Source organism: Ovis aries, chromosome 2, assembly GCF_016772045.2.
Source record: "Ovis aries strain OAR_USU_Benz2616 breed Rambouillet chromosome 2, ARS-UI_Ramb_v3.0, whole genome shotgun sequence".
NCBI classification, from domain to species: Eukaryota; Metazoa; Chordata; class Mammalia; order Artiodactyla; family Bovidae; genus Ovis; species Ovis aries.
In genome coordinates, this window is record NC_056055.1 from 166,539,000 (window position 1) to 166,560,286 (window position 21,287).

Consider the following 21,287-nt stretch of genomic DNA (forward strand, 5'->3'; position numbering starts at 1 on the left):
GTATATGTATTTCATAATTTTTATTATTTTACTTACCTATTACATATTTTCTAACATTTGTGATTTTGACTCTTACATTTTCCACTATTCATTTATTTATTCAATTATCAACATATATTAAATGTGTATAAAATGTCAGCAACATTTTTCAAAGCTAGTTTATTTTTTTACTCATCATTTTCTTCTTCATTTTTAGTTCATATTTCACTTGTTATTTATTTCACTTGTAGTAGTATTTCATTGATGTTCTAGTTTGTAATCCTTTGATGATATATGTATTTCATAATTTTTATTATTTTACTTACCAATTATATATTTTCTAACATTTGTGATTCTGACTCTTACATTTTCCACTGTTCATTTATTTATTCAATTATCAACATATATTAAATGTGTACTATATGTCAGCAACATTTTTCAAAGCTAGTTTATTGTTTTATTCATTGTTCTCGTCTTCATTTTTAGTTCATATTTCACTTGTTATTTATTTCACACAATGTAATAGCTAGTTCTTTTTATCATACTCATCTTCAAATCAACTATATTCATAATACACACAGCAGAGAGTGTGAAGTATTGTTAGAGACGAAACTACTTGAAGAAAGGTCTGAAGTAAAGAAATCACTTACCTTGGTTGACAATAAATCTTAACTTCTGTATTGTTGCCAGATTGCCACTAACTCGGTATATTCCATCAACATCTAGACCTGAAAACAAAAGGGCATGTTTTGTACTCACTCATTCAAGACTGAGATGATAAAAGGAAAATAATGATTATACTATCTCTTCCTCACAGAGAAAACAAATTTCTTTTTCCTTGAGCAAGTAGTTTTCAATATTTCAATCCAAATAAACTAATCGTTAAGTTCAGTAACAGCTAACCACTGACGATTGTAGTTGAAACATAAAAGAGCAGTAGGTAGCATGGAATTTCACAGTATAGTTATGATTCATTCCCAAAGACCGAAATCAACCTGAGGGTGGAGTACGCAGAAGAACCTTCACGTGTATGTGTATCATTGACCCTTGTTGGAGAGATAAAGTAACCCAAGGTGTCTGTGAAGTTTCCCTTCCTTAAAAATTCTTCCTTCCTTCCTTCTCTCCCCTTTACTGATTTCTCTTCTTTTGCTCTCCTTTTCTTCCCTTTCTCCTATTCATTTTCTATTCTTATTCTGTTCTATTCTATTCATTTTATTCTATTCCGAGGGATTCCATCCATTTCCATTTGGTTTCATTTTCTTTTTCGTGCAGTCCCTATGGCATAACATGTATTGGTCTGATTATTTGAAACTACAGAACAAAAATTCTACTCTCAATGTATAACTACTTTGATAGTCTCTTGTGTATTGTAGGTAATGGGATACTCCATTACAGAGGGGAAAAATAAAAAGAAATCCTTGACAAGATAGTGACAACAGTTTCAGATTATTTTAAAACTAGTCATCTATAATTCAAAATAACTTATCCTGGCAGTAGGTTGGGTAATCAACCGCTTGTTTCCACTTATTTATTTTTATCTATATCATCTGGTTATTTCCATGACCCAGTTAATGAAAAAGAAGAAAATGGAGAAACAGGAAAATGAAAAGAGAAACACTTATTCAGAAACTATTACTGTCAATAAGTAATGTTGATAACATAATTTTAATATCAGGATTGCATATTCCTTGACGTGCCCAGGCCCTCAAAGACACTTAGATGAGGTTACCAGTTAACATAGAGGTCAGCACCTCAGCAGTTTCTCTAAGGAGGTGATATAGGACCATTGTTAAACATTGTCATTCACAATAGTTAGTATTACATAAACTGATAAAAATTACTGTCATGGTATAACAGAATAAAGTCTTTTTAAATTCTTTACTGACGTGAAATGAATTCCTTCATTGTTTTACAATCTCTATTTTTATGTACTTTATAGTAAGAACATTTCTGCTGTTGTGCAAAATATATGATCAGTAACTTAGGACAGATTGACATAATGTGTAATACTAGTACTAATGGCATAAATCAAAGCCATTATTCACTCAGTTTTAAGACATTATTTTTAGAGCAACTTTCATTTTGCATCAAAATTGAAGGAAAGGTACAGCGATTTCCTACCTAACCCTGGCCTCTACACATGTATAGCCTCTTCCATTGTCAAGATCTCCTACCAGAGTGATACATTTGTTAAAACTGAGGAAACACCACCAGTACATCCAAAGTCCATAGTTTACATTATGGTTCAGCCCTGGTGTTGTACAGTCTATCGGCGTGCTAAGTCACTTTAGCTGTTTCTATGTGCAACCCTTTGGACTGTAACTGCCAGGTTCCTCTGTTCATGGGATTCTCCAGAGAGCAATAGTGGAATGAGTTGCCATGCCCTTTTCCAGGGGATCTTTGAACCCAGGGACCAAACCCGAGTCTTTTATGTCTCCTGCATTGGCAAGTTGGTTCTTTACCGTTAGCACCACCTAAGAAGCTTCCATAATGACAATGGATAATGACATGTATCCATCATTAAAGCATCATACAGAGTATTTTCACTGCCTGAAAAATCCTCTGTGCCCCACCTACTAGTCCACACTATGGTTTTATTCTTCCTATAATAACTTGTACACAATTTCAATAAAACTGAATGGCTATTAACAAATGCATTAATTGGTGTGAGTTTTGTAGTTCTAGAATAGTCTAACAATAAATTAGCAAGCCTCTGTCCCTTCCTGAGAACTACGGATTTATGAGGAATTTACATGAGGTAGAACACCTAATAGTATGTGGTGAAAATGTCTAAGACACATACATTTATAAAAATCAAATGTGTCCTTGTTTTCCTGATGTATAAAATAGCTGCATTAATCAAAGTGCACTCCAGTTTGTTTTTAAGCACAATATGCACTTGAAAACTTAAATGTGATAGTCACTTAAAACTTTTCCAACGTTTGATTTTCAGTTTTTGCACTGGACTATGTTGGTCTTCAATTTATGTACGTGTGCTCGGAACTTTGTAATTTTATACCATTTTCTTCTTTGCTTTGTCATGTAGATAATCTTTCTGACTTAACTTTAACTTCTGTGTTTTTAAAAAAGGCTATAGCTTTTTAGAATATTAAAACTTATGCATTCAAGTAAGTGTCTCCCTTTCAAATTTTTTTCCTATTGGGGGTATCTGTAATATTTCTGAACAAGTAGCCATTACAAAAAATATTTTGAAGCTATTCTCCAAAATTATCTTCAGTGGCTCCATATTGTCTACACATAAATGTTTATTAATGGCAACTTTGGGGTCTTTGATGATAATTTTTTGGTTTGGAAATAGTCAAAGGTCATTCAGAACCATGAATGGTGAATGAGGTCATCTGCTTGTCATCACAAAATTTCCCTAAATGAAAATTATCTTGATTTTTTTCCCCGTGAGTTATCAGTTGCTCTGAAGGAAGTTGAGAAAAAATTAGTTTGAAAAATAGAAATATTGAGGGAATATGCAGATCTACATTTCCCAAATGAGAAATCTTAATATGCATTTTTTAAAGAAATCAAATTAGCTCTATTTAAAATAATGATTAAAAATGGAATGTCAACTAACAACAATTACAATAAACTGAAAAAACATTTTAATTAGTTGGACCTTTATCCAGGGTCAATAGTAAATACAATCATTTGAATTCTAACAATTTTTTTTTGCAAATGAAGACCTTAATTAAGCCTCATTTTAATAAATATGTCTCTACAGGTATAAAATCAAGTACACTCTTTTTGAAGCTAGAAATTTTTCTTTTCTAATATTATTTTAAATGTTATTGAAATGCATCTGTTGTCTAGAGCTTTAAACTGAATTTCAATTAATGAAATTCCCTACTACCTAAAAACTTTTTCTCTTATAGAAATGTGATGTTACTACATAGGAAGTATCCCTTTGATCTTTCATAAATTTCAGTAGAAGTTAATTTTTTTTAACTTCAGTAATCAAAAACATTTGAAAGAGCAGTATGGGTTGAATATATTACATATGAGCAATTGGAAGGCACTCTACTGTTCAAACAAAGCAGCCTCATCCTAAATTAATAAGCCAATTTTCTTCTGGAATACAAGAAGGGAGTGCTGGGAATGGAGACAGGGAGGATAATTCAGACTAGTGCAACCACTGTGGTTGCAGACCTAAGTCATAGCAGAGAACGCTCTGTGGCTCACGATAGAAACCAGAAAGTATAAAGGAGTAAAGCAAAATACATTAGATGCAGTTTGAATCTAACTTGACAGAACTTCCAAGCCCTCTAGATTCAGATATATCAACACCATATATCTTATGAAGGATAACAATCTCTGACATTTGTGGCTCCTGCTTTGAATGGCTCATGCTCCTCTGCTATCATACTTTTTAAATTACATAAATAGAGTGAAAATGACAAAGCAGATATTAAAAAGGAGGGTTATTACATTTTGCAAAATAATCTGGAACACATCAGTGAGTTTTAGCAGTTATAAATTACATAGGTACAGTCTTGTAATTGATTAGCTCTTCCCTGAACAGCTCATGGAATGGCAAACCCCAAGTCCTGTGAATTGAACCCAAATTACAAAGTTTCATGTGCCATCCTCTTTTTGCTCCAAGAACTTTGAAAGTCATGCCAAACCAAACCAATGTAAATTGGTGGATTTGGACATCCTTTTCATGACCACATTATCCTTGCTGGATTGGAAGCTACTTATTTTGGAAATATAATTAGACCTCTTCTGATTTTTAAATGAGCAATATCTTCAAGGTACACATGTTGTGCCTTGGTGAAGTCTGGAGAAAAATCACTTTACGAGGTACTTCTTTCAAGAAAATACCCTGCCTGAAAATGCTGACAGGAATTTTGCCTGTTATGCTAAAAATACTTTGGGAACACAATGAAACTAAAACACTGTGGGCTTATTTTTATCAGACCAGCATTAATGTAATGTTGATGAAAAATTCTCTTAAAAAATCCACATTCACTGAAATGTCTTTTATTTGTTCCTCATCAGCTGACACTCTTAAGTTCCAAAATAGTGTATACTGTTGACAGAAATCTCTGGGTATTGCTGCAGGGGGTTTTCAAAAGTCCTTCCCCTCCTTCTTTTTTTTTTTTTTTTTTTTTTTGAAGAAGCTTAGACTAGGATAGACACACAATTAGGAGTTATTAGACCAAATGGTGGTCTAAACCCAGTGGAAAGAATGCAGCTGTCATGAGTAATTCCCACCATAAATCTCAGACACTTTCCAAAAGGAAATCTAAGAGACCAACACTGTTTCCAGAGTTGACGGACTTATCTGCCAAAATATGGGTAGTTTTTAACAATGCAGATGAGCCTGTTAAAAATAGCTGCAAACTGTGGATTAGGTAGCATTCTTGGTAGCTCAAACGATGGACAAACCATGAAGATGTAGAGTTTGAGACTGGTTGAGAGGTAGGCTCAAAAAGCCTGCTTGTTTTTCTGGAATATAACAAAATGCATCTGAACCTCTGAAGTCTGAAATATGGGCTGGGAATTCTGCACAGTCTCTCTCCTGAGATTTATGGCACTTCCTAATTCCTAGGAGGCCAGAGCTACCGCAAAAAGAGTCATTCTCGTAATACTTTGGTCTTCTGGCTTCTCCCTCTGGCAAGAACAACTGAGCAGAGGAACACCCGGACTGCCCCCAAAGAGTGCTGCCCATTTCTTTTTCTATTCTTCTAAAGGTCCTGCTTCGTTTCGGAGATGTATTTGAGGAGAGGTTTTGTACCATTTTGAATGGCACATATTTCCTCCTCTAAATTGAAGTGTTTCCAACTTTATATTGCTAACTGATATGATCACACACTTTAAATTCAGTGACTGAGAGTACAGGATATAATTGGAAACTCTTTCTAAATTTAATTTCTACTGTGTCTCATTGGCTTGTATTTATCCTGTACCTTTTGCTGGCTTTATTTATTACTAATTTATTGTGAGATACACATCCTTCAAGAATGACTACCTTAAAAGCAGTTGACACAATTCTGATTGTCAAACAAGAATGATTTTGTTTTATATGAAAATCTTTGACTTTATAATAATCATTAAAATTTTTTTTTTTACTATAGAGGCAATATACTTCCTTGGTAAAAATGAAAACTAACCCACACAAGATTAATACAATGAAACCTAAGTAAATACCTCATCCTGCTGTCCAAAGACAGTCACTGTTAACAGTTCTGTTTTAGTTCTTCTGTTGTTACTTATTTTATGTTAATGTATCACATTTCTGTTTATTAATTTATTGACTTTGAATGGTATTTATTCACTCCTTATCAGAAAAGATAAAGAGTCTATAGTTTCTACCACTTATCTATGTACCCTCTGTTATTATTAATTACACTTGTCTATTTTTATATCTTAATATACCAAATTAGCTCTGTGTATAAGAAAATAAGGAACTTATTGCATTTTACTTTTCCTTACCCTTCTCTTCTCTCCCATAACTTCCAACTTTATTCTTTGTTATTATTGCTTATGCTCTTGAAGTTTACAACATTTTGTTTTATTCTCTATAAATATTTTGTGGCTTATCTATGGGTTAATATTAGTCACTATTTATAAGAAAGTGACTGTGATTGGGTCCCACATGAACCTTTTTTTCACAAAGGAGATCTCATCAAAGTCAGAGTCTCATGTGTTTTCTTCCATTGCAGCCCTCTTTATTTCTTCAATTAAGCACTGTCCAATAGAACTTTTTATGATTATGGAAATATTCTCTATATTAACTATTTAGACCGGCAGTCACTGGCCACATAAGGCTGACTGCTGAATACTTGAAATGTGGTTAATGCAACTGAATAACTGAATTTCTATTTACCTTATTTTAAATAACAACCACATGTGGTCTATGACCACCATATTGGATGGTGCAGCTCTATGTCAGAGTCAACTACTTCTCTTCTCTTGTATTCTACTATTATTTCTTCTTGGATTTCTTTTTTAAGAGTTATGATTTTTTTTTTATTTTGCAGACATGTGTGGTTGGTAAATTTTCTTATTTCTTCTATTTCAGTGACTGTTTTTGATAAAAACAATGTCATACTGTATAGAGCAGGTAATTATATTCAGCACACAGTGACAAATAATAATGGAAAAATATGAAAAAGAATATGTATATATTCATTATATATATGTATATAGAAATGTACGTGTGCATGCATACTGAGTCACTCACTTGTGTCTGACTCTTTGCGACCCTATGGACTGTAGTCCACCAAGCTTCTCTGTCCAACAGATTTTCCAGGCAAGAATACTGGAGTGGGTTGCCCTGTCCTCCTCCATGGGATCTTTCTGACCCAGGAGTTGAACCCACATCTCTATGTCACCTGTATTAGCATGTAGATTCTTTACCACTAGTGCCACAAGGTTCTTTACCAGTAGTGCCACGGAGACACTTTGCTATACAGAAGAAGGTAGCACAGCATTACAAATGAACTATTTTTTTAAAAAGACTGTTTGCTTCATATTTAATTGTTAATTCAAGTATTTATTTGAGTTTTATCATTTTTAAATTTTTCTAACTTTGAAAGGCAATGTTCCATATTTTCTAGCATCTCTGCTGTTATGTTTGATATCAAGTTGATTCTTGATGCTTTGCAGGTCAATTTCTTTCACCTTCATGTTTTAAAAAAGATTTTCTCTTTAACTTGTAGAAGTAAAATTTCACTCAGATGTGTCTACATCTAGACCTTCAATCAGAAAGCATTTTCTTATATTATTTGCATTATATATCCTTCCTCCTACTCTTTCTTTTCACTCCATCTAGAAGTTCTTTAAGATTGATGTTCAAATATCAGAATACTCCTCTGACAAGAGACCAAATTAACTAGAATAAATGACTGTCATGGGTACTTCTGTATTTGTACACTATTATTATTATGATTATTATAATCTTAAATTGTCAGGCTGAGTGAGGATGAACCAGTGTTGAGTAGATAGTAGACTGGGCTTCCTTGGTAGCTCAGCTGGTAAAGAATCTGCCTGCAATGCAGGAGACCCCATTTCTATCCCTGGGTTGTGACGATCCCCTGGAGATGGGATAGACCACCCATTCCTGTATTCTTGGGCTTCCCTGGTGGCTAAGATGGTAAAGAATCCGCCTGCAATGCTGGAGACCTGGGTTTGATCCCTGGGTTGTGAAGATCCTCTGGAGGAGGGCATCTCCAGTATTCTTACCTGGAGAATCCCCATGGACAGAGGAGCCTGGTGGACTACAGTCCTTGGCGTCACAAAGGGTCAGGCACAACCGAGTGACTAAGCACAGCACAACACAGATAGCAGGCTAGAGGTCTTCAGCTACCAAGCAAGGAGGACTTCTATGGGCTATGGAGCACTTGTACTATTTTGTTTCTGAGCAAAGTTGTCCAGTTCTGTGTCTGCTGTAGAAGACCTGAGACATTTCACTTTCCACTGCCTTCCTTCTCAGATGCCAGCATCCTCTCATTTGTCCTTTTAGAACCTATTCTCAGTTGAACCTATTCTCTTCCTTGATGCAAGGCAAATGGAGAGGGACTCAGCTTTTGACATGTTAGATACAATATTTTGTGCATTACTTTACTTACTGCCCTCTTGCCCGTTGTTGCCCTTTTTTTTTTTTTTTTTTGGTCAACTCTAAGGTTGGATATTTTCTAGGACATCCCAAGCAAGAACTGTACCTAATAATGGTGTTTGGGAATGATGCTTCTTTTGCTCGAATATGTTCACTTGTTTGATCCCATCTGCTTTCTGTCTTCCTGGAATTTTTATTTCTTGTTTGCTGATGGCACTTTTTCTCTTTTCAGCACCACTTGTTCTTTGTTTTTCTTTCCCAACATATATTTTCTCTTATTTCACTGGGATAATCTTTGAGGAAGGAGAATTCAAACATGATTTCTTGGTCTGGAAATTTGAATGGGGGCCTTAGTTATTTTTCATAGAGAGTTTTTAATGCTGAAAACAAAAGTTTCACTAGATTGCAAGGATACCGCCATATACAATTTTCTTTTCAATAATAATCTAAATGATGGATGCGTGAAAAATTAAGTATATTTAAAACACTTATGATGTGTCTCTAAATCTAATGCTGGCAGAATATGTTAATATAGGGTCCAGGATCAGATTACCCCACATCTTTTTCTCATTCCTGTATTTTTCTTTGTCATCAGAAGTTTCTACTGTCATTTATGGTTTTGACAATGTTCTTTTTATTCCTGAGATTGCTTTATTTGGTGTATTTTTCTCTTTTATTTGTTTCATGAATCCTTTTTTGTTTGTTTGTTTGGTAAATAACCATTTTTTAAGATTCCACGTTAAAACTCAACATTCAGAAAACTAAGATCATGGCATCTGGTTCTATCACTTCATGCTAAATAGATGGGAAAACAATGGAAACAGTGAGAGACTTTATTTTGGGGGCTCCAAAGTCACTGCAGATGGTGACTGCCACCATGAAATTAAAAGATGCTTGCTCCTTGGAAGAAAAGGTATGACCAACCTAGACAGCATATGAAAAAGAAAGACATTACTTTGCCAACAAAGGTCCAATTAGTAAAAGCTATGGTTTTTCTAGTAGTCATAAATGGATGTGAGAGTTGGAGTATAAAGAAAGCAGAGTGCTGAAGAACTGATGCTTTTGAACTGTGGTGTTGGAGAAGACTCTTGAGAGTCCCTTGGACTGCAAGGAGATCCAACCAGTCCATCCTAAAGGAAATCAATCCTGAATGTTCATTGGAAGGACTGATGCTGAAACTGAACTCCAATACTTTGGCCACCTCATGCGAATAACTGACTCATTTGAAAAGACCCTGATGCTGGGAAAGATTGAAGGTGGGAGGACATGGGGACGACAGAGGATAAGATGGTTGGATGGCATCACCGACTCAATGGACATGACTCTGAGTAAATGCCAGGAGCTGGTGATGGACAGGGAGACCTGGCGTGCTGCAGTCCATGAGGTCACAAATAGTCAGACTAGACTGAGTGACTGAACTGAAGTGAAGATTTCACATATAAGTGAGACTTACTTCACTCAGTATGACAATCTCTAGGCCCACTCATGTTGCTACAAATGACATTATTTCATTCTTTTTTATGCTTGAACCATTGTTCCTTTAAACTTTTATCTTATTTTGATTTTTTCCTACCTTCCTTGTGTCTCTGTAATAAGTTCTTATTTCATAAAGACAATTGTTGCAATAAATGTTTGTTTTCCTTCTTAATATCATGACAAAATACTTATTATCAATTTTCCTTTACTTTTTTTTTTATTTTGGTAGCAGTCCATTTTAGGTTACTTATTTATGAATGAAATAAGTTTTTCGTCTATCAGATATTTTATGGATTCATATGGAAAATAAGAATTTTGTCTTCCTAAGACATGAAAGAGACAGTATTTGTTGATAAATTAAAAAAACATGTTAGACTGCAGAGAGGTCACCAAGAGAAGGGTGTTTTTTTTCCCTTGAGAAGACTTTTTAGATACTGTGATGATAATAAATAAAACATTATTTTATATTGTTTTTGTAGCCTATGTTGCTATTGTTGTTCAGTCACTAAGTCATATCTGACTCTTTTGTGATGACATAGACTGTAGCCTGCCAATCTCCTCTGTCCATGGAATTTCCCAGGCAAGAATACTGGAGTGGGTTGCCATTTCCTTCTCTAGGAGATCTTTCCCTACCGGGGATCAAACTTGTATCTCCTTATTTGCCAGGCTGGTTCTTTACCAGCAAAATTATTTTTCTATCAATCATTTACCTATCATTTTTCTATCAGTCATCTATATATCTATATTTTTTATCATGCCATATTTGCTATTCTGTGTAATCCTAATGTCTTAGGTAGCCTGGGAGCCTGGGAAGATGAACTTAAAATTGGAAGAGGCAAGGATAAAATATCCCAAGTATTAAGAGTGTTACTGATCACATTTCTTACTCATTCCATATTGTACCACTTATGCCTTGAAAAGATCTGCAGTGCTAATACTTAGGGATTGTGTATGGAAGGAAGAGCTAGCTGTCCTACTTATTATTAAGTATTCTTGTAAAGAGTTACATTGCTGAAAAAATTGGGAAAACCACTTATTTCCCATATAGTCAATTCTTTTAAAGTAGGATACTGAATACTCCAACATGTAGAGAAGAATCACACTGAATTCTTTAAATGTTACCAGAAACACAGAAACATCCGCATCACTGTGCACTGTCATTCCTCACTACTGGAATTTCTCCCTTGTATTTATACTTCTTGCCATACTATTTCACTACTTGTCTCATAATTGCAAATGCACAAGTATGGGCTTCCCAGTTGGCAGTAGTGATATAGAATTTCCCTGCCAATGCAGGAGATGAAAGAGATGGGTTCAATCCCTAGGTCAGGAAGATCCCCTGGAGTAGGAAATGGCAACCCACTTCAGTATCCTTGCCTGGAAAACTCAGTGGACAAAGGAGCCTGGCAGGCTACAGTCCTTGGGGTCGCAAACAGTCAGACACAACTGAATGACTGAATACACACACAGCGAACATGCATACCATTATCAACTAGAAACCCAGATAGTAGTATATGAAAAGTCCTGTGAAAACTCATGTGAGTACTGAGGGCGAGGGCCCGGTTTCCATTTGCTCTGATTATTTTTATGCATTAGGCTTATTTTTGCATATCACCTCCATACATTTAATGCAACTCATAGTCCATTCAGTGTTACCACTGGACCAGTTGCCTTTAAAATCATACCTTTTGACTTGTGTGTGTGCTTAGTTGCTCAGTTATGTCTGACTCTTTGTGACCCTGTGGATGGTAGCCTGCCAGGCTCCTCTGTTCATGGGGATTCTCCAGGCAAGAATACTGGAGTGGGTTGCCATGCCCCTCCTCCAGGGGATCTTCCCTACCCAGAGGTTGAATCCAGGTCTCCCATATTGCAGGTGGATTCTTTGCCATCTGAGCCATCAGGGAAGTCCACCTTTTAACTTATGAACTATTAAATATAAGTAAATAATGGAAAAGACAAGGGAAAAACTTCCAGTATGGTTAGTGTGACATAGGTGAAAGCCATTTGTATGCCCTGTTTAATATCTGGGTAAAATGAAATGCCAGTCCAAGAATGCTACCCCAAATGTGGTCCCTCGTTTTTACTCATTGAGTCTCATGTATCTTTTTAAAGTCAGCTGAGAATTTGAGTTCTATGAGTCTGAAGGTCGGTATAAATAACTAACAGAATTATACAAGTCTTATGACCTGAATAATATTGGAAATAAACTCAAAGTAAGAAGAACCTCATGGAGAAGACAATGGCACCCTACTCCAGTACTCTTGCCTGGAAAATCCCATGGATGGAGGAGCCTGGTAGGCTGCAGTCCATGGGGTCACTAAGAGTCGGACACGATTAAGCGACTTCACTTTCACTTTTCACTTTCATGCATTGGAGAAGGAAATGGCAACCCACTCCAGTGTTCTTGTCTGGAGAATCCTAGGGACCGGGGAGTCTGGTGGGCTGCTGACTATGGGGTTGCACAGAGTTGGACAAGACTGAAGCGACTTAGCAGCAGCAGCAGCAAGAAGAACCTCAAGAAAGCTTGAGTATGCTTGTGAAATTTCACTAGGAATCCTAATCTCTGATTTGATAAGACTAAAGATAACCACCTGAAATGATTTTTAGAATATAGAAAACAAAGTACCTAGAAATAGTCTTTAATAAACTCTCTTAGATGCTTATTTTTTTTAAAAAAATCTTAGTTTTGAAGACAAATATTGGCCAATGATTCTGAATATTGATATTATTAACTGACAGCATTTGTCTTCAAGGAAAATGTCTTGTGTCTGGAAGATACAGAGATTGAAATTGGTATTTGGCTCCTCTCATCATCCTCTGAGTTTCTTGTAGGTCTGAGTTCTATTGTTATGTTATGCTGTGATCATGCTGATGTAAATAAATCATTCCTTTGGTATTGTGACTGAGAGTGTTTCTTCAAAATAAATAAGTCTAACCTGGTCAGCCATCATCTGGTAGTTTGCATCTCTGGTGGCTCAGATGGTAAAGAATCCGCCTGCAATGTGGGAGACTGGGGTTCGATCCCTGGGTTGGGAAGATCCCACGGAGAAGGGAATGGCTAACCACTCCAGTACTCTGGCCTGGAGAATTCCATGGACTGTATAGTCCATGGGATTGCAAAGAGCTGGACACGACTGAGCGACTTTCACTTCGCTTCACTATGCCAGCATAACCTGAGATCCAGACAGGAGTACATGACAACAGCAGGCTTATGAATAGAAAACAAGCTGCCTGAAAATGCCATTTTCTAAGGAAAGCTTGGGGGCTACAGAAGAGTGATCTGTAAACTGTGCCCATGTGCTCTTTTTTTCTTTTTAAAATTCTAGCAACAAACTTTCTTATAAGTTAAAGATATGCAATAAAAGGCTTACCAACACAAACAAGAAGAAAATACTGAAAAACGACTCCTTCTCTGATGAAGTCATTATAGTTATATAAAGTCTAGCCTTTCATCCCATCATACTTGAAATGTATATTGATCTAAAATTTATATATTTGCCCTCATTTTTTTCAATCCCTCCACCTCTATTTTTTTAAACATCTAAACAAAGTGACCTCATTGTTTTCCATTGGACATTTTTTTTAAAACATTGGCTGGGATGATTGAGATTCAGGAATGTGGGAAAATGGATTCCCAAACCACGTCCCTCCCCTTTCATTCTGAACTGTAATTTTTGGCTTGGCTTGAATCACAGTCATCACATTTCAGCCTGAATCTCTCTGTAAAGTGATCTTTCTTAAACATTTCTCTCACTCATCAAGGGATCAGAAACAAAGCCATTCTAGCCTTTCAGCAAAACACTTACAAGCAGCTTTTACAGAGAAGTTGCAAGAGCTCAATTTCCTCTAAAACGGGTTGAAAAGCGAACATTTTCAGTGCCTTGTTGTCCTTTTTGTGAATCTTGTCATCTGTATGACATGAGTTCCAGCAGCTATTTTAATCTGTTTTTGTTTGCAATCCATTTGGTGTCCACCCAAGGAAATGCAGGTGATTCTAATTAACTTACTGCTGAAGATGTAGGAAAAAATATCTCAATTGTATTGTAAAGAATTAGACACTTGAAACTTTTCTTCTATTATTTATAACATCTTATTAATGAAAATGATTATATGAATATATTTACCACTTAATTCACGGCTGTTCACTTTTCTAAATCAATGATGCTTATGGCACAGGAAAAAGCCACACACATACACAAATACACAGACACAATACAGGCCCCAAGAATGGTTGCCAACTTTTATTTAACAAGAGTAGCAACTTAAAAATAACATTATTTTTACTTTGTGCAACATAGTTTAATATCTGAAATAACCCTGTTCCAATAAAAACCTATTGAAATACTCTTAGGCCTAACTCTGCCCTGAAGGTAAAAGTGATTAATTGAAAGATTTTGGCAGATCTCTGCTCACCACCAGGGCAGTTTAATTTAGAACACATTCAACCATTTCTCAGTGTCTCTGTGTTGGTGCAGCATAACTTTTGATCTTCTTTGGGGAGGTGTCTCTAATTCAGACCCTTTGGCTAGCTACTTCCTGGAGGGTTTTGATGGTTTGGCTCTGCTTAGCATTCAGGTGAGAGACAGAGCCCATTCTGGCTGCTGCTTCTACAGCGGATTAGGGAAGCCAAATTCCAGACACAAAGAAACGATACTTACAAGACTGTTTAAGCATATCAGGACCCCAAGTCCTGTTTAGGTCACATACAAGATGGTTCTTTGCAACTTCTTGATGCTCTCCCAAACTTCAGAGAAATTCTGTGTCATTTGACTCTTTCCTGGTCAAAGAAGATGCTTCTGACCATGACAATGGCTTAGGCTAAAAGATGGAATTTCCTTCTCTCAAGAAACATGTTCTCTTCTTGAGAATACAAGATAAACTATTGAGAATGGTATTGTTAATCCTTCTGCTAAACAGAAACATGGGGCTACTGCATAATACTCCTGTTTGGCAAAGGACACATGCTAAATTGTGGTTAAATGGAAGGGCAGAGAAATTCCAATATATTCTAGATAGAAAGTTAGAGTTAGTAAACGCTAACTCTCTATGCAATTTAACAAGTATCAATTAGCAAAAGTGTCCAAGGCACTAGGGATAAAGCAAAGAACAAAGAGTATACATCTCAGATGCCATTGAGCCATAGCATCATCATCTTCTGAAGCAACAATGCATTAATGACAGGCATTGGTCATGCATTAGTGACAATGATGCCTGACAATGACACCTGATATTTTTACACATATGACACATCAAAGCAATATATACAAGGTAGTTTATAAGCTCTGTAGTCAACTTTAGAAGAAAACACCACCACGATATATATCCGTTCACGTTATACCCTGAAACAGTTAAGTTTCATCAGTTCAGTTCAGTCACTCAGTCATGACCAACTCTTTGCGACCCTATGAATCACAGCACGCTAGGCCTCCCTGTCCATCACCAACTCCTGGAGTTCACTCAAACTCATGTCCATCAAGTCAGTGATGCCATCCAGCCATCTCATCCTCTGTCATCCCCTTCTCCTCCTGTCCCCAATCTCTCCCAGCATCAGAGTCTTTTCCAATGAGTCAACTCTTCGCATCACGTGGCCAAAGTACTGGAGTTTCAGCTTCAGCATCAATCCTTCCAATGAACACCCAGGACTGATCTCCTTTAGGATGGACTGGTTGGATCTCCTTGCAGTCCAAGGGATCCTCAAGAGTCTTCTCCAACACCACAGTTCAAAAGCATCAATTCTTCAGTGCTCAGCTTTCTTCACAGTCCAACTCTCACATCCATACATGACCACAGGAAAAACCATAGCCTTGACTAGACGGACCTTAGTCGGCAAAGTAATGTCTCTGCTTTTGAATATGCTATCTAGATTGGACATAACTTTCCTTCCAAGAAGTAAGTGTCTTTTAATTTCATGGTTGCAATCACCATCTGCAGTGATTTTGGAGCCCCCCAAAATAAAGTCTGACACTGTTTCGACTGTTTCCCCATCTATTTCCCATGAAGTGATGGGACCAGATGCCATGATCTTTGTTTTCTGAATGTTGAGCTTTAAGCCAACTTTTTCGCTCTCCTCTTTCACTTTCATCAAGAGGCTTTTTAGCTCCTCTTCACTTTCTGCAATAAGGGTGGTGTCGTCTGCGTATCTGAGGTTATTAATATTTCTCCCGGCAATCTTGATTCCAGCTTGTGCTTCTTCCAGCCCAGCATTTCTCATGATGTACCCTGCATATAAGTTAAATAAGCAAGGTGACAATATACAGCCTTGACATACTCCTTTTCCTACTTGGAACCAGTCTGTTGTTCCATGTCTAATTCTAACTGTTGCTTCCTGACCTGCATATAGGTTTCTCAAGAGGCAGGTCAGGTGATCTGGTATTCCCATCTCTTTCAGAATTTTCCACAGTTTATTGTGATCCACACAGTCAAAGGCTTTAGCATAGTCAATAAAGCAGAAATAGATGTTTTCCTGGAACTCTTGCTTTTTCCATGATCCAGCAGATGCTGGCAATTTGATCTCTGGTTCTTCTGCCTTTTCTAAAACCAGCTTGAACATCTGGAAGTTCATGGTTCACGTACTGCTGAAGCCTGGCTTGGAGAATTTCAAGCATTACTTTACTAGCATGTGAGATGAGTGCAATTGTGCAGTAGTTTGAGCATTTTTTGGCATTGCCTTCCTTTGGGATTGGAATGAAAACTGACCTTTTCCAGTCCTGTGGCCACTGCTGCATGTTCCAAATTTGCTGACATATTGAGTGCAGCACATTCACAGCATCATCTTTCAGGATTTGAAATAGCTCAACTGGAATTCCATCACCTCCACTAGCTTTGTTCGTAATGAAGCTTTCTAAGGCCCACTTGACTTCACATTCCAGGATGTCTGGCTCTAGGTGAGTGATCACACCATCATGATTATCTGGGTTGTGAAACTCTTTTTTGTACAGTTCTTCTTTGTATTCTTGCCACCTCTTCTTAATATCTTCTGCTTCTGTTAGATCCATACCATTTCTGTCCTTTATCGAGCCCATCTTTGCATGAAATGTTCCCTTGGTATCTCTAATTTTCTTGAAGAGATATCTAGTCTTTCCTATTCTGTTGTTTTCCTCTATTTCTTTGCATTGACTGCTGAGGAAGGCTTTCTTATCTCTCCTTGCTATTCTTTGGAACTCTGCATTCAGGTGCTTATATCTTTCATTTTCTGCTTTGCTTTTGCTTCTCTTCTTTTCACAGCTATTTGTAAGGCCTCTTCAGACAGCCATTTTGCTTTTTTGCATTTTTTTTCCATGGGGATGGTCTTGATCCCTGTCTCCTGTACAATGTCATGAACCTCCGTCCATAGTTCAGGCACTCTGCTTATCAGATCTAGCCCCTTAAATCTATTTCTCACTTCCACTGTATAATCATAAGGGATTTGATTTAGGTCATACTTGAATGGTCTAGTGGTTTTCCCCACTTTCTTCAATTTAAGTCTGAATTTGGCAATAAGGAGTTCATGATCTGCGCTATATTCAGCTCCCAGTCTTGTTTTTGCTGACTGTATAGAGCTTCTCCATCTTTGGCTGCAAAGAATATAATCAATTTGATTTCAGTGTTGACCATCTGGTGATGTTCATGTGTAGAGTCTTCTCTTGTGTTGTTGGAAGAGAATGTTTGTTATGACCAATGCGTTCATTGGCAAAACTCTATTAGCTTTTGCCCTGCTTCATTCTATACTCCGAGGCCAAATTTGCCTGTTACTCCAGGTGTTTCTTGACTTCCTACTTTTGCATTCCAGTCCCTTATAATGAAAAGGACATCTTTTTTGGGGTGTAGCTGCCAGGGACAAACATCATATTTCAGGACACAAAAGTTAGTGAAGAGGTTGTAGTGGTTATACCTTCATTTACTGTTACTCAGTTGGTACAGTGTGAAATGCCACATGCTTGTAAGTTCTGAGATTTTTTTTTTTCTGAAAAGGATACCAAATTTCTATGATTTATTCAGTAATCCTGGATAAATACTTTGGTATTATGTAGGAACTTGGATGATCCTTTCAGTTTTATTCAGTACTGTTATTTTTTAGAGATCATGTACATTTCAGATCATTAGCAGTAATGTAGCAGATAGGTGAATTTCTGCTTTAGAGAGAATTTCCAGGTATTATACTCTCACAGGTTCTTAGGAAATTTTGTGGAATGTTTAAGAGTTACTGAAATTCATTTATGGAATATTTTCATGGAGAAGGAAATGGCAATCCACTCCAGTATTCTTGCCTGGAGAATCCCAGGGGCGGGGGAGCCTGGTGGGCTGCGGTCTATGGAGTCGTACAGTGTTGGACACAACTGAAGTGACTTAGCTTAGCTTAGCTTAGTTCTAAAAGGTCTTGTAGGTCTTCATAGAACCATCCAACTTCAGCTTCTTCAGTGTTACTAGTTGGGGTATAGGCTTGGATTACCATAATTTTGAATGGTTTAATTTGGAAATGAACAGAGATTATTCTGTCATTTTTGATTGCATCCAAGTACTGCATTTCAGATTCTTTTGTTGACCATGATGGCTACTCCATTTCTTGTAAGGGATTCCTGCCCACAGTAGTAGATATAATGGTCATATGAGTTAAATTCACCCATTCCAGTCCATTTTAGTTTGCGTACTCCTAGAATGTCAACATTCACTCTTGCCATCTCCTATTTGACCACCAATTTGCCTGATTCATGGACCTGACGTTCCAGGTTCCTATGCAATATTGCTCTTTACAGCATTGGACCCTACTTCTGTCACCAGTCACATCCACAACTGGGTATTGTTTTTGCTTTGGCTCCATCCCTTCATTCTTTCTGGAGTTATTTCTCCACTGATCTCCAACAGCATATTGGGCACCTACCAACCCGGGGAGTTCCCCTTTCAGTATCCTATCATTTTACCTTTTCATACTGTTCATGGGGTTCTCAAGGCAAGAATACTGAAGTGGTTTGCCATTCACTACTGCAGTGGACCATATGTGTATTTATGTGTGTATGTGTGTGTGTGTGTGTGTGTGTGTGTGTGTGTATTTGACTTTTGTGAACAAATGACTATAATGATATTTACTTTACTACCAAAGTATTGTCAAAGATTACATTTCTTTTTTATAATATGGTTGCGTGTTCCCAAGCGTTCATTTGAAAAAGACTGGGAGATTATCACAAATCTTCTATGTCCTTGAATGTTCTATCTTGTATCTCTAGTTTAGCTGAAAGATGCTTTAAGATGCATGATATCAGATTCCAAATCTCTAGGCAACACAGTGAAAACTTCAAAATTTAAATATTTCACAAGTTACTGGACAAATCACACCCAGTTTTGGAGATACAATCAGTGGAATAGAGATAAAAAGACAATCATTTCCCCTACTTAGAAGCTCTAACTGTACCTGGACAATTTAAACCAATGGAATTCATGATTTTAAGATTGCTACAAAGAGAAATATATAGATAAGTGCTTAGAACTAGCATTGAGTTTGGCTTTCTTAATTTCTGTTATCATACTATAAGCAGAAAGATCAGAGGAAGATTTCCTTTAGTGGTGTAAGAGAGGGCAGTATTCTGTTTCATGTTGACTACTTTAGGACGTTTACCAATTGCACACACTCTAGTTATTCAAAACTTTACTTGTTATCTTGAAGAAAAAAAGCATTCTAATTCTGAGAGTTCTCTTTTTAAACTTATAACACTAGTGTAATGCAAACAGATTTCTTGTTTCTGAATGATTTTGTCACTTGGGTCTACATCAAAAGTCTACTAAAATATTTGTGTCTATATGTGTATGTGTATGTGTGTACTTAGTTGCTCAGTCGTGTCCGACTCTTTGCGACCCCACCCGCTGTAGCCCACCAGGCTCCTCTGTCCATGGAATTTTCCAGGCAAGAATATGGAGTGGGTTGCCATTTCCTCCTCCAGGAGATCTTCCTAACCCAGGGATTGAACTTGCATCTCTTATGTCTCCTGCATTGCAGGCCGATTCTTTATTGCTGAGCCACCGAGGAAGCCATACACACATATATTTAGTATCTATCACTTCTCTGCGATCTGTTGTCATGAAAAGAAGGTATATTAAACAAAGATGTGTTACATATGCTGATGTTCATTAATACCCTGTTTACTGAGTGTCTCTTCCCTATATGATTTTTCTAAGTGGTAAGAAACCAAGTTACAAACGCATTTCATGTTTTCCACTGTCTTAAATTTAAGTAAAGAGTATCTTACTTTTCTTAATTCTATCAAGGCATGTTTGATTTTGAATTTTGAAAACAATATTAGAAAACCCATAATCAGTTACTATATCTGACTATTAGTACTACAGAAGATAGAAATAAAAGACTATCAATTTAAAGACCTAGATATTTTTGTTGGTCCCCAAGGTTAGTCTTAACATTAATTATAGAGGCTGTATTTACAATATTTTTTTTTTAAGTTTGGGGAAGATAATTTCATCTTAAAATATTTCTTTTACATATCATTGCTTATGTCTAAAATTCTGTAACTAGAATTTTATTCCTTTGTTTTAAAATCCCACGGAGGGATTTCACATCAAACTTCCCTGATCAATCTATTAGATCTTGTCCTGAGAGAAAAATTTAGCTAAAAGAAGGCAAACACAGCAAGACTTCACTTGTGGAGGATGTGGGACAAGAAGAGATGAAGGATAAGACTAGTGTAATAAATAATGGGAGAAGACAGAAGAGGAAGCGGGTGTACCATGCAGGCTAATCCAAAGGGGTGGTTTCTATTACCCAAATGCTCACCCTTCTATTTTCAGATACAACAGTTATATGAAAATGGCATGTTCTTACTGTATTTAAAGATCTGGGGGAGGAGAGGCACATTTTTCCACTTGACTAAATATAATTTATTCTTAAATATGATTTATTTTTATTATCATAATAATTTTCCATTATATGGGAAGCATAATAAATGATCTGTCTTTCTTCTGGGACAACTTATATGACCCTTTTCCTTTTGGGTGAGTGTTACACTCTAAACTGAGACTCAAAAGCTGAGCACATATAAATCCATACAGGGCTTTGCTCTACAGATTGAAATACTATGAAGAGACAATGTTGTTCCTTGGAATTAGGAGACCCCTGTATCTCCTTGGAATAATGAATTAGTAATAATAATGAATTACAGTCCTCTCTCCTTTCTGGGTAAGGCCTGCAGAATACATTCTTGGAGACTTCTCCCACTGCATCATTTTTCTGCACCAAAACTGCATCTCTGTGCACAACCTCTGCATGCACACTGCTTTC

The 21,287-nt window shown here is 36.7% G+C and overlaps 1 protein-coding gene across 4 annotated transcripts in view; it reads right to left on the bottom strand.

Annotated features, from left to right (window-relative positions):
• ARHGAP15 (Rho GTPase activating protein 15) overlaps positions 1-21,287 on the bottom strand; it is a 700,830-nt gene that overhangs the window by 210,623 nt on the left and 468,920 nt on the right. For all 4 annotated transcript variants that reach the window (XM_042243922.2, XM_027964991.3, XM_060410067.1 and 1 more), the window contains one exon: positions 630-707. In XM_042243922.2, coding sequence (XP_042099856.1) covers positions 630-707 — 78 coding nt within the window. The remainder of the gene's footprint in view (positions 1-629; positions 708-21,287) is intronic.